The sequence below is a fragment of the Eretmochelys imbricata genome, chromosome 2, assembly GCF_965152235.1.
Source record: "Eretmochelys imbricata isolate rEreImb1 chromosome 2, rEreImb1.hap1, whole genome shotgun sequence".
Classification (NCBI taxonomy): domain Eukaryota; kingdom Metazoa; phylum Chordata; order Testudines; family Cheloniidae; genus Eretmochelys; species Eretmochelys imbricata.
Genome location: NC_135573.1, coordinates 250,170,987 through 250,186,035, shown reverse-complemented (window position 1 = coordinate 250,186,035; position 15,049 = coordinate 250,170,987). Strand labels below are relative to the sequence as shown.

Sequence of the window (15,049 nt, the reverse complement as noted above, 5' to 3'; positions counted from 1 at the left end):
AGAAAACGAATAAATCAGCAGGGGAATAGTGAATAAAGAGAGGGAAAATAATGAGGACAGTTGGACTTCAGTTAGGTGAGAGTCAGAGTTAACTAAGGCCTTGTCTAAACTACTCAGTTTTGTAGACAAAAGCCAGCTTTCGTTGACAAGACAGTGGAGGTGTACACATTGAAATGCTCCTCCTGCCGATGTAACTCCCCAGCTATGCTGACATAATAAAATCACCTCGTCGAGTGGCAGAGAGCTTTTTGCAACGTAGTTAGAGCAACATAGTGTCAGTGTAGACACCTCACTTGATTACATCACCCTAAATTGCCTTCAGGTGTCCCATAATGCCCATCACAACCGCAGTTTGAACTCTGTTGCCCAGAAGGTTTACAGGTCGGCACTCCTCCCCCGTTCAAAGGCCTGGGAAGTTTTGAAATTCCTCTTCCTGTTTGCTTGGCGTGCACAGTTTACACAGCATCTTCCTAGCTGATGATGCCGGCTTTCTGCAGCAGACACTCTCCCCTGTGGAGCACACCAGAGCTGTTGGATCTGCTGAGTATATGCAGAGAGGAGACTGTGCAGTTGCAGCTTTGCACCAGCTATAAGAATTTCAATAACTACAGGCTGATTGCTAGAAGCATGCATGAAAAGGGGCAAGAGAGGGACACGCAGAACGGTTGTGCTAAAATCAAGAAACTGAGGCAGGTGTACCAGAAGGCAAGGGAGGCCAACCGTCATTCAGGTGCGGCACCAAAGACACGCTGCTTCTAGAAGCAGCTGCACGCCAAACTCGGTGACAACCCCACCTCCACCACCAAGAGCCCCATGGATAGTTCGGGGGACTGATGGCAGCATCTAGTGGACTCAACCCAGACAAGGAAGTAGTGGAAGAGAAAGTGAAGCTGGAGGATGATGTGGAGCACGTGGCAGAGTCATCCAGGGGTGCGGCAAATCAGGACCTCTTTTCCACTCCGAAGGAGTCTGGCCAGTCCTAGCACTCCAACTCTGGTGCGCAGGATGCAGGAGAGGGGAGCTCTGGTAAGTGCTCATTTTGCTTTGATACTGCACAGTGAGAGATTGAGCTCTGATGTATTTTGTTATATGGTACAGGAGGGATAAGGGCCTGAAATTAGCAACAGAGCCTGTCTATCTACACAGTGGGGCCACGGCGGAAAAGTTTATTAACGTACACAGAGAAGTACCTGGAATCCTCCACAGTGATCTCTACGAAACTTTTCTGTTAGGTATTCTGCAATCCTCTGCCTAAAGTTCCTTGGGAGAACTGCCTTGTTTCTCCCCAGCTGTAGGAAACTTTTCTGAGCCACCTGGCAATTATTTCTGCAGGAACCAGAGCAGCACACAGGCAAGCAGCATACCGAGCCAGACTGAAGCCACACACATGCAGGAGATACACCCCTGCATCTTGGGTTACCCTTAGGGGTGAGATATCTGGTTCAATAGCCTAGCCTGTGGAAAAGGGTACCAATATTCAGAATAGGCTCCCTAGCCACTTACAGTAACCCCCTTTGCAAACCACCCTTTGTCCCTTCTTGCCCATTTCCCTTGCCCACCCAACTCTCCCCCTAAACTCATCGTATTTGGGACTTGTGCTGGCCTGTGTGCTAGACAAAGGATAGTGAGAAAGAGGTGTGTGTAACTTTTGTGATTCACGGCTGTGAGCGCACTCACAATACTGTCTCTGTTCATTGTTTCTTTGGCTTCTGCAGATGTGCCCTTCAGGAACCACTCCTCTATACCGGTGGAGAACCTCTGTCAGGTAAGGCGCCGATCCAGGTGGAGTAAGGAGGATATGTTTTGTGAAGTGCTGCAGTCAACAGCTGCAGCATATAACGAAACAAGAGCATGGAGGGAGACAATCAACGAAAGACTCAGGCTGGATAGCCAGGAGAGGACACAGGGGCAGGAGCGGATGATAAAGCTCCTGGAGGGCCAGACAGAAATGTTGAAGGTCCTCATTAGCCTGCAATCTGAGCACATCCATGCCCAACTCCCACTCCAGCCACTACAGAACTCCAGTCCATGCCCTCCCCAAACTCTCCCACCACATTCCTTGCATGTTCCTGGTCCCTCACAGTACCACATGCACTCCACGCCTAGGGACTGCTTTTCCAACAAAAGCTGTACTTACATCCAGCTGCACGGGCCCTCACCATGAAACTGTTCCTCTTTGCATGTCCCCTGTTTGACCAAAAGTTTGTAGTTTATCCTGTTATTAAACTTGAGTCTTTGAAATAAAATGAGTCTTTATTTGTGACATGCATACAGACATCACTCAGTGCTAACCATCAAACACAATGGCTATAGGTAGGAATATTTGCTCCTTGCAATTAACGCTCAGGAAGCAAAACACTGCAGGAGTAATTCCAGGTGGCAAGTAAGCATTGCCTGGCCAAATGCAACACACAAAGACACATTACTGGGAATCATCATCAAAATGCGCCTTCAAAGCCTCCTTAATTCAAACAGCCTTCTGCTGTGCCCCTCTAATTGCCCTTAGGCTGGCTGCTGATTTTGAGCAACCAGATACATCAGCCTTAGCAGTCTACCCCTGGGGAAACTTATCCCCCTTTGATTCGCAACTATTAGGTAGCGTACAGCAGACTGCAATGACCATCAGAATATTTTCCTCATTGAGGTCTATCCAGCCAAAAAGACATCTCTAGCGACCATTTAATCAGCCACAGGCACATTCAAAGGTCATTTGGCACCTGCTGAGCCTGTTGTTGAAGCTCTCCTTGCTGCTGTCTAGCTTCCTGGTGTAAGCCTCCATGAGTCATGGGAGCAAGGGATTGGCGGGATCTCCCAGGATCACTATGGGCATATTTTCACTTCCCCCATTGGAATCTTCTGTTCTGGAAAGAAAGTCCCAGCATTCAGCTTTCTATATAGTCCAGTGTTCCAAAAGATCTTGCACCTTCCCCAACCCACCCCACATTTATGTCAGTGAAACATCTCCAGTGCTCCACCAGCGCATGTAAGACCATGGAGAAGTAGCCCTTTCGGTTGATGTACACCGTCACAAGATGGTCGGGGACCAAAATTGAGATGTGTTCCATTTATCACCTTACCTCAGTTAGGGAATCCCATTGTCTCAAAGCCATCAGTTATTTCCTGTACATTATCAAGAGTCACAGTCCTTTGTAGCAGGAGGTGATTATTGGCCCTGCACACTTGCATCACCACACACCCCCACGGTGGACTTTCGAACTCCAAACTGATTCATGACTGACCAATAGCAGTCTGGAGTTGCCAGCTTCCACATAGTGATTGCCACTCACTTTTCCATGATGGGGGCAGCTTTCATTTTGGTGTTCTTGTGCCGGAGAGCTGGAGCAAGCTCTGCATATTGTTCCAGAAAGGTGACTCTGCACATCCAAAAGTTCTGCAGCCACTGCTCATCATCCCATACGTACATCACTATGCAATCCCAGCACACAGTGCTTGTTTCCCAAGCCCAGTACCACCGTGGCAAGCTGTTCAGTGAATGCCAGCAGCAATCTTCAATTATTGTTCCCTGGCAGAAAGCAAGGCAGGCATGTCCCGATTCATTCTGTTTCACAGCTCATGAAATACTGCAGGTCCAGCCATGCAGTGTTCATAATGCTCATCACCAGAATGGTCAGCAGCTCAGGATCCATGCTGTCCGGCAGAGATGGCGGGTGCAGAGTTTACAAGGGCTGTTGAAAGTAGGAAGTAATAAGCCCATGGAATGATGGGATGGAAAGAACTACATCATGTCCCAATGATGCACTGCAACCTGTTTCCAGAACTCCCAGCAGCAGAAGGGTACAGAGGTTGGCGAGTTGCACAGTGGGATAGCTACCCACAATGCAACGCTCTCTCTGTCAATGCAAGAGCAATGACTGTGGATGTGCTCAGCCAACACAAGGAGCATTGTGTGGACGTGCGCAACCAATCTTATTAGTGACTTATGAAAGTCAACATAACTTACGTTGACTTAACTCTGTAGTGTAGACATGACCTAAAACTAATAAGGAAAGTGAATAAAGAGTTTATGCGAATGGGGAATAAAAAAGTTGTGTTCATAACCTGCCTCAGTCTGCCATTCTGCATGCATCCATTACAACCTATGTTCTAAACTACAGGTGAATTACTAAATGGGTGCTCCCAGAAGCAGGGTTCCCCCCACCCATAAGGCAATGCTCTAAAATAACTGCTTAAAGAAAAGCTGTAATGTTTTTCTGCCCATGTGCAGTAAACACTATGCAGACAATTTTGCCTGTTTACATTTTACATTATTGCAAATTTAATTATATCAAGGAACTAAGAAATGTACATACGAAATTCTGTTGACAATGGCATCTTCATCCTCCTGCTCATCTGAAAAATAATTTATAGCAGATTTATATATAGGTAGCTGTAGAAACTAAAAGAAAGATGAAAATAAGTTACTAAAACAGAAAAACTATAGGTCAGATCAAAAATTTTGCATTACTAAATCCAAATCCATTATTTTTGTATTCTGTAGTAGACATACATTTTGTAAATTAATGTTACCCATTTCCATTAGTTTTCCTGAAAGAATATTTTTCTTAATAAAAATTAGTGCTGCTTTCCCTCCACCTTTACACTCCCTTCACTGGTTTCTTAATCTCTTCAATCAAGACAATTAAAGAGCATTGCTCAGGACTAAAGGTATGTCTACACTGCGAAGTTGTCGACAAAACTTTTGTCTTTCATAGGTACGTAAAGCCCCCCCACGAAAGATAAAAGTTTTGCCGATGCAAGTGGCAGTGTCAACGCGGCTTTGTCGGCAGGAGCACTCTCCTGCTGACAAAGCCAACGCCGCTCGCATGTCTGGAAGTATTTTGTCAGCAAAAGTGCCAACAAAGTACCGACAAATAGGGTTTACACATGCTGACTTGTCGCTAAAAGTTGCATGGTGTAGACAAGACCTAAGGGTTACCTCTTTGATGGCTTGTAAGATTAAATTAGTGTGTTTGGAGGATAGTCATGACAGGAAATTCCTTTCTACATCACTACTCTTCCTTAAAATTACAAACAGCTTTCAAACAAGTTGAGGGGAAAATGGGTTTGAATACATCGTAAGAATACAGGCTAAAAATACACAAGAAACACCTAGTCTTGGAAAAACAGTTGTGAATTTTATATGCAGTGAAAAACAGCACACACATGTACAACAAAGAAAAATACATCAGAACAATAGTAATAACCTGTCTTTGACTACCAGAAGTGATACCAGCACCTCTCTCCTAGTCTTAATTCCTCCATGAGCCTCTGGGTTTCTCTTCTGGCATTTTAGAGAATTTTCCTTCTCTTATCCCTTAGGTATTCCTCCTATTTATGATGGGCTACCACTCAGCTTGGAATCTTTACTTCTTTCTTGTTCTCCTTCATAACCTTATGGACAGCCACAGCCCCCTTTTTATGATGTGGCCTCCAGAAATGAAATTCCACTTTCAAGTCAGTTTTTTTTTCTATCCCCTTCAAGTTTTCCATGTTGCCCATCCTGCATTGTGAATTATTTTCCAGGCAAAAGAATGCACAAAACCTGTCCACAGCAGACCTGAATACATTTCCAAATTTGGATGTGTCCAGTAACAGGCTTGCTTCACACTCCGACAAAAGAATTCCATGCAAGTAGCGCGTATAGCCTCTGTGCTCTTGACAGGGCAATCATTACATTAGGACCTTGTCTCCCAAAATTAAATACAGACAGTTATTTACGCTTAAAAGAAAGCCATGGCCCAATCCTCAACAGCTTGTGGTAGAAGTGGCAAGCAAGTTAATAAAGGGAAAAAATTTGAGTTCTTTTGTCTGAGATGAAACTATTACAACTATCAAACTGCTCATTGGTACAACTGTACAATCATGACTTTGGAGTTTCCAATTTTGATTGCTTATCCAGGCAACTTTAATTTTCTATAAATGTATATCTTCCTATGGAATTAATATAAAAATAATTCAGCTTGTGGACATTTGGTAGGTTCTTTTGATTGTTGCAGGAAAGTGTTTTGAGTTAAAGAGTCCTTTGTGTAATGACAAAGATGCTAAAGTTGACTTCTACCTGCATGTAAATTAACAATTACGTATTTAGAACTACATAGCATATTCTTCAATTTCAACCAAAACTCTGACATAAAACAACTGTCTGCAAACTGTTTCCTATGGGGCATCTCTTAAATGAAAGGATTTTTGTAAAGGGCACAGGAAAGAAAAATTTGCTGGAAGTTGTAGGGATCTATTTTATGTTTTTGCAGCACATGGAATAGTCATCCAGTCAGTATGTTGTTACTGTCCTTAAAGCTGGTATAAGAAGTACGCAAACACAATCAACTCAGAGGAGCACTAGATAGTGGTCTCTGGCTGATTAAATTAGGCAGAAAAGGAGGGCAAGCCCATCTGTAAGCCTTTTTGTGCTTTCACAACACCCATTTTGAGAGATATACAGTAGCTTGTAAAAACAGTAAAGGAAAGAAATTACTACACTGGAAAGACTTGAAAATGAAAGATCTACAGGAATCCTAGTGAAGACATTCAGCCAGAGTGGAAGCCGTCTTCCAATACTCAAGCTGCCCTTTGGCTAGGCTTAGTATCCATGATTCAAAGTGTTGCAGTCACAGACTAGTAAACCCTTCTTCTGAATGAAACCTAACAAGAAAATTCAGGGCTGCGGAGCAGCGTTAAGCAATTGGCCATGTTTGCCCTTTCGCACTGGCTACCTGAACTGTTAAGAGAAGCGTGCATGTAGCTGGCATCATCCTGAGGAATACAGTTTTCTCACCGATGATTTTTCAATCAAGATTGGATGTTTTTCTAAAAGATATGCTCTAGGACAGTGGTTCTCAACCAGGGATAAACATAACCCCTGTCGGTAAGCAGAGATCTTCCGGGGGTAAATCAACTTCTCCAGATCTTTGTCTAGTATTACAACAGTCTACATAAAAAGCACTAACAAAATCAGTACAAACAATAATTTCATACAGACAAAATGAGAAAGTAAGCAATTTTTCAGTAATAGTGTGCTGTGACACATTTGTAGTTTTAGGTGTGATTTTGTAAGGAAGTAGTTTTTAAGTGAGGTGAAACTTGGGGGTATGCAAGATGAATCAGACTTCTGAAAGGGGTACAGTAGTCTGTAAAGGTTGAGAACCACTGCTCTAGAAATTAATTTGAGAAAGTTCTATGCCTGTGCTATACAGGACATTAGACTAGATGATCACAAAGGTCCCTTTTCACCTTAGAATCTATGATCTATTATTTCCTTCAAGGACTGGGGACAAGGAGGGTGGTTTTGTAGGAAACAGGTTTAGGAAGAATGCTGAAATAGATCTGCTTCTGAGCACTGGGGCCACTAAAATCAAGACTTCTTTTAAAAGAAAGCCACTACTTCCCTCTACAAACCCAGCAGGTAAGGTGTGTAGCCCAGTGGGCCAGCTTACTTCTATTATATTCACTGCTTTGCATTAAATTCTGCTTTATTATATTTAGCAGTAATGCACGGAACCTACAGACTTGTATCCTGTAAGACACTGGCCTCAGCAGTTAGCATGAGGCTTGAGGCCTACAAACTTTGGCATACATAAACTTAGGTAAGCCACAAGTTTTGGGGAACTGGAAGTAGAATGTAAGGGGGAATTCTGTCCATAATGACATCAGCCAACCATAGAAACATGAACTAACACCAGCTTCTGGAAGGTTTTGGACAGAACATCTGACCGCAAGAGTGCCATGGCAATGAACTGACGTATATGATAATGGGGTGAAATCATAAATATACTAATCTATAGAAGGAGGACACCTTAACATTGGTAAGGGGAGGAAATACAAACAACGAAGAGGGGAGAAAGCCCTACTGAATATGCATTAGACATGGTAACGTGAGCGTAGGAGAGGGAGAGATGTAGCCCTGGAAGGGGCCAGAACGATGGCAACTGGTGAAGATGAGGAAGGTGACAGTGCTGAGGAAGATAATGGCTAACATTTCAGATTGTTCTGCAAGGGATGGTGTGAGTATGGATGTTCAGATGTACTTTTGTATTATCTCTATCTACTTTACGGAGTTAGAATGTGTGTGACTTTGCTAAATGTATTAATACATTTTTTATTTGCAAATATAGAAGAGTTCCTATAGTTTGGCTGTTGCACCTGTGCATATCAGGGTTCCCAACTATATAATAATTGTAATAATATGGGGCCTGATCTTGGGAAAAGAACCTATCTAGCCTTAAAGTGATAACTGGGGATTTTTATTCATAATCTGTAGATCAATCTAAGCATCTTAAAGTTCAAAGTTTGGTATTAGGGACCCAAGCTGGAGGCTGCCTATAGGTTTCCAATTCAGAATCATAAGAACTCAGGTGAGAAGAAAGAATAAGGGAGCTGAAGGCAGGAGGAGAAGGGAGTAGGTGGCAGCTTTGAAATGTCCCTTCTCTCCCCTCCCAAATTTGGTCAAGTGACATTTAAAAATAATATAGTTAGTCAGTGAGGTGACAAGAACGGGCACCACTATTCTACAGCAATTCTCTTTGGAGAAAAAAGTTATACCCTACTCATTTTTTAAATCAAAATCAAAATTTAAAAACTACTTACCTGCTTTCCTTTTGTATCTTGTGATTACGAAATAGGAAACTATATAGAGAACAGCAAATAGGAGAAAACAAATCTGAAAAAAAGAAGTTTCATTTAATTAGGTTAATGAAAAGTCTGGATTATATTGTGCATTTATCAGCTACCCAAAACTGAAACTAAATTCTGATCAAACAGCAAATAAGTGCTATACTTAAAATTGTGTTTTACTCTTGAGATTTCTAGATGTGCTTTAGAGCTCAATTAATAAATGTAACTCAGTTTACTTTGTCGACTATATCAATTTGCTACATTTTTCAATAAATGACGATTAAACTCCAAATAAATTCAAATGCTAGGGCCAAATGTTTAAAGGGTTAGTGCATCAACTCATTTCCAAAAATCCAACTTTAACGCATGAAACTGTTGCGGGTGAAGAAGTCTGATGTCTTTCTACTCCTCAGCAGGTACCAGTCAGCATCATAAAGCCTCCAGCGAATTTGAAAAAGTTGATCAGGATCACTGGTCCCATGCACCAGAAAGGCCCATGATCAATTTAGCAGAATGCTGTAAATCCGGATTAAATTTCACTGGCAGAGCTTATATGAGATCTCTGCACACAAAGCTTGATCCTGCTCGTTGGTTATCCTCATCATCTTCATGAGCAACCAAATTAACCCAGAATTGGAGAAACAAAATCTGAGTTCCTGCTGCTCTTCCAAAAATGGAAGTCAATTTTGAAAGTTAAGCATTATTTGTAGAGCATAAATGTTAAAAAACACTTTTGCTTATAAAATGTATTACTCCAACATTCTATAAATGTTACTTATTGTGTTTTGTATCTGTTTGCCTGTGAAAATAAAAATGTAAAGTGATATTTAAACTTAACTGATTAATGTACTTTGTCAGTTAGTGCAATACTGTTCTTCGTATGTACCTACATATTATAATAGCCCCTTAAATCAACTGGCAATGTGTATTAAAAACATGAAAGTGAGTTTGAAGATCCATAAACTTCAAGGCACACTATCCCTTCAGACATTCCGGGGTTATTACTATTTATTTTTGTGAATATGTATTAAACAAACACCTAGCTAAATCATAGCAGACACAGTACAGTTATCCAAATGAATATTGAAAGAAATATGCTATTAAGTGTAAATTGACTCATATGAAGCCCACTTTGCTCCTTAACCCATAAAATAGTTTTTGAAATTGATCTACTTGTGTCTATGAAATGTAATATTAGCACAAGAAATCTGTCTTGCTTAGAGCTGAGCTTTAACCTGCATTAGTCACCAACTGAGGTTTGTGAAACAAGTCTGTCCTACAAAGACAGACAAATGCTAAACTGCTTCTCCAGATAGTACTTTTAAAGGCAGCAAGTGTTAAACTGACTATCAGCTTAAATCTAGAATGAAAAAAGCTATTAGAGATGGGAGAACAAAAAAAGGGCACAGAAATCATGTTGGGATGAAATTTAAAATATCTGACCTAATCCAGTTCAGAAGGGAAAGGTGGATACTGCTTTATCAGAAAGGATGCACAAAGAAATAGTAAAATCATGACAGGAAATATTAATAAAAACGTAACAGACAGAGAAACTCATCCTATGAGTAGTTACAGACCCTTCATAGGAGAAATGGGTTACTAGGAATTTATACCAGGTTCACCACTGTGGGATCTAGGTGCCTGTAACTGTAGACCTCTCATTGTATTCAGTGATGTAGCAGCTGTGTCGGTCCTAGGATATTCAAGAGATAAGGTGGGTGAGGTAATATCTTTTATTGGCCCAACTTCTGTCAGAGAGAGAATGAGAGAGAAACTTTCAAGCTTACACAGAGCTCTTCTCAGGTATGGGAAATTTACTCAGAGTGTACGGTATGTCTCCACTGCAAATAAAAACCTACAGCTAACACATGCCAGCTGACTTTGGCTCTTGGTGCTTGGGCTAAGGGGGTGTTTAACTGCCATGTAGACATTCTGGCTTGGGCTGGAGCCCAGGCTCTAGGACCCTGAAAAGTAGGAGGTCTTATAGCTCACATTCCAGCTCAAGTGTCTACACCACAATTAAACAGCTCCTTAGCCAGAGCCCAGTGAGCCCAAGTCAGCTGGCATGGGCCAGTTGCAGATGTCTAATTGAAGTATAGATGTACCAGGAGTGTCACAGCTGAATACAAGGTGGAACAGATTGTTTAGCATAAGTAGCTGCCATATATTTCAAGGGACCATTCAAGGTGAAGTGGCCCATTAACACTCCTCCAGTCACCTGGAGAAAAGGAAGGAGAGGGGAGGAAGCAACTGCGAGGGCATTATTAATGAGTTATAGATTGTTGTAATAAGTCATAAATCCTGTGAGACTATTCAGTCCATTATTTTTAGGGTCTAGCCAAGTTATGAATTTAAATTCCCAGACTCATCTTTTGAAAGTGTTGAGCAGGTTTCCTTTAAGGATGAGGACTGATATACGGCAATCACTTTGTGAAAAGTGTTCACCATGGTGATGTGGTGGTTTTGTTGTTTATCATTTTTCTGTGAGTTCATTTGAGAGCATATTGATTGTCTGGCTTCACCCACATAGTTGCTATTTAAACATTTAGTGCACTGGATTAGGTACACATGTGGTGATAGGCACGTGTAGGACCCACGGATCTTGAAAGGTGTATTGTGGAGGGTGTTGCTCGTTGTGGTAGTAGACATATGTCTTCAGGTTTTGCACCTGTTGTTCTTGCAGGGTTTAGTGCTGCTTTGAGTTGGTGTGTCCTAATCTGTGGGAAGCTTGCTTCTGATAAATTTGGCGAGGTTGGGGGATTGTTTCAAGGTCAGGAGAGGAGGTTCTGGAAAGATTTCTTTCCGGATTGGGTCCCCATTGAGTATGGATTGTAATTGTTTGATAATACCCCTTTGTGATCCATCTCTTGCTCCAGGAACTATCCTATATTCACCAGTTAACCATTAATCAATCTGCATCAGTTAACAAAACAATTCATAATGCTTGCCTTAAGTCACATTTCTGACCAAAAAGCCAGAAGTTCATAACTTCACTAGTTTCCAAAATAAAAAGTTGACATGTTTGAAAAGTGGTGCAGCAAGAACACAGCAACAGAAGTAAATCTCATTCATGTTACACTTCTGATACACCTGAGTTCTCTCTCGAAGATACAACAGCAGGTACTTTATGCGGTGCAGATTCAGCTCTTTTGGTCTTTTCCCTCTCTCCATAAGCAAAACACTAAATTGTGATTGTTCAGGGCTACTGGCAACTGAAGTGTAGTTTATCTGGTTAATAAAAAGGTTAAGTTATGACTTCTGCTTTAAGATTGGTTCCAGTTAGCTATGCTGTCACCTGGTGGATTATTCTGACTATGTCTGAACTCTGATGACCAGTCAGATCAATGACCAAATCAGCACCCTGCAAACTGGATTTTCGGCATACTGCAAGTGGTTTAGCTCCTCTTATCCTGTGCAAAGTGTTTCTAACTAATAGAACTGTTCTGGGATTTGTTATGCGTAGGCTTAGCAAAATTTGGAGTTTTTATAATTTCTATGGATAATAATGATTTTTTTAGCTTTTTTTCAATTTTTAGTTGCAGGAAATTATGGGGTGTCAGACAATTATTTAATTACAGCAAATGTTGAGATTCAAAAATGTAAAGCTTTATAACCTTTAAAATACAAATTGTCAACACCAATTCATATCAAGATATACAAAGAAAAAAAATCACTAAATGAAACTAAACTTCTCAAGCAGCATTTCTCTTAATATTTGCCTATTTGTAAATCTCAATCATCATCAATGGAAATATTTTATTATTGGTTTGTGTATGTGTGGTGAAACTGACTTTTACTGACATTTACCAAGAAAAATCTAATCCTTCCAAGCCTAGTGATGTGAAACTAAGACTACATTTGGCCAGAGAACTGAAAACTCAAAATTAAATGTGGGATTGAAGCTATGAAATGAGTGCATGGTTTTGCACAGCTATACCACAAAATCAGGTGAAAGAGATTACAACTAAGCTTCAGTTGGAATTCTGAATGCAAAAATGCAAATAAAAACTTGGAGGCAATGATACAAACTCACAGACAGACCAAAGAAAAATGTTTGCATGAACTTCTGCAAGCCAGACTGCTGAATTTTGTGCAAGCTCTTGAGGCTACTTCCTGACAGAAGTGGCATACTATGGAGACTGAGGACTTGACTTGCTCCTTCAGGCAATTCGCCCACAGGTGCAGCTGTGGAGGAAACTCACCAACAAAGGGAGGGCAGGCAGAGATCCCACTCATCCTCCCCTAGGCTTCTAGTTAGAGACTGGAACAGGAAGTGTTTTTATGCTCCTGCCTAGGCTATTTGGAGATACACTAAATTAGCACATTTCCTAGATGTCCTGTCCCCAACTTTCCTCCAGAGCCAGGCATCCCACCTTTGGAGCTATACCAGACAGCTGTGGGCCTTCCTGTAAGGATGTGGTTGTGGGCAGCTGACATCCTGCAACCAATTTCCAAGAGAATTTTTTGTGCATCCAAAGGCTAGCAGCTGCAGTTCTGATATCAGAAGCAACATACAGATAAGTGACTATGGCTCAGAACCCTTCTCTCAGTGGCCCGCTGAACGATGGGCATTTCATCATAACTTTCAGAATTATCCCGTTAGGGTCAGCCTCAACAGTGATCTTTCCATGTTCAATAACTGGAAATATTTTGCACTGTGCAATTAATGACAGTGCATCAAGTAAACCAACTTAATATTAATAACTCTGGAGAACAGTTTTTTTTAATGATATTTCCCTGACTTGCTTTAGGCTAGTCCACATATGTTGTTTTGCGTACTTCAGATAGAAAACAAGAAAGAGCAACAATGAACTTGCCTAGATCAGAAGTTCCCAAACTGGAGGAATGCTGGGGGGCGGGGGGGAAGGATAACAAGCCTGGGTCAGCCCACATGGAGGGGCAGAAAGGGAATGCCTTCCAGCCCCCACTACCCTCAGCTCCGCTATGACCCCAGCCCCATCCCCAACCTCAGGGACGGGGCTGGAAGCGGAGCCGCACCCGTCCACAGGCCCAGCTGTGGTTCTGCCCCGCCCACAGCCCCACTCCTGGCCCCAGACCCACCCCCAGCTGCAGTCCCAGCCTCGGCCCCCTAACCCCTGTCCACAGATGTAAGTACCTGAACTTTATTCCACATGTACAATAGCTATTGCTAACTCTTAAGACCTTAACTTTTTAAATATCAGAAACACTTTGGTCCAGGATGTGAATTTCAGTTAAAATTTGAAGTTCACCACTTTCATATATTTATATGCATTACACAAGTTGTTTTATCTCAAGTTTAAAAGATATTTTAGATCTCTATTACATCCAAAAAACTATGTTAAAAGAGCATTAAAGTTGCATTTTTCTGGAAAGCAGTGACTATGAAATGAATTTAGGGGTTATAGTGGACGAACAACTGAACATATACTCCCAGTACAATGCTGTAACAAAGGGGACTAATAGGATCCTCGGATGTACTCATAGATTTTAAGGCCAGAAGGGACCACTGATCATCTAGTCTGACCTACTGCCCAACACAGGCCATACGACTTCCCTGAATTAATTCCTATTTCAATTAGGCCTTCTTCTTTAGGGAAAAATCATCCAATCTTGATTTCAATATTGCCAGAAACAGAGAATCCACTACAAACGTTGGAAGGCTGTTCAAAAGGTTAACCCTCACTGTTAATATACTTCTTATTTCTAGTCTGAATCTGTCTAGCTTCAACTTCCAGCCACTGGACCTTGTTATACCTCTGTCTGCTAGACAGGGGACTAGTTAATGCAAATCCCTAATGCAGGTATCAAGTTTGAGGAAGTTTCACCTCCTGAGGGAAACAGCATATACTGGTCTGACCTCATTCAAGAGGCCTGGCAAACAAACAACTGCCAACTGTATAAAGAGACAGCCCCAATCTGGGAGAAGTGTCACTTATACCCAATCCAAGAACTGACATGAAACTGTGACCATGAGAATCAGGCCCTGCAAAAAGGGTCTAAATTGTTTTATTCCCACAGGGGGCCCCAAGGGAAGATTTTGCCCTGGAACAATGTTGTGTATGTCATTACCCAATTATCCCTTTTTGACTACAGGTACAACATTAGCTTTCTTCCAGTCCTCTGGAACTTCCCCAGTGCTCCAAAGACTTATAAAAAAAAAATCAACATTAACAGTCCAGACAGCTCCTTGGCCAGTGATTTTAAAACTCTTGGAGGCAAGTTATCCAGACCTCCTGATATTAAAATGTCTAACTTTAGCAGATGCTGCTTAACATCCTCCTCAGATACTGTTGGAATAAAACTATGTCATCATCATATGATATGGATACATATGGTGTTTTCACAAATATAAAACAAATATTTAAACCCTTCTGCCTTTTCTTATTATTAATAGTTCTACCATTTCCATCTAGTAATGGACCAATAGCAGATGTTTGGATTTCTTTTGGTTCTAGTA

General features: G+C 41.5%; 1 protein-coding gene across 2 annotated transcripts in view; it reads right to left on the bottom strand.

Moving 5' to 3' along the window:
- The window catches only part of LMBR1 (limb development membrane protein 1), a 154,667-nt gene that overhangs the window by 112,124 nt on the left and 27,494 nt on the right, over nt 1-15,049 (bottom strand). The window contains exons 2-3 of one of the 2 annotated variants that reach the window (XM_077808371.1): nt 8,584-8,656; nt 4,311-4,350 (exon numbers count right to left, since the gene is read on the bottom strand). In XM_077808371.1, the coding sequence (XP_077664497.1) occupies nt 4,311-4,350; nt 8,584-8,656 (113 nt within the window). Of the gene's footprint in view, nt 1-4,310; nt 4,351-8,583; nt 8,657-15,049 lie in introns of those variants that run through there. The other variant, XM_077808375.1, reaches the window with a different exon arrangement.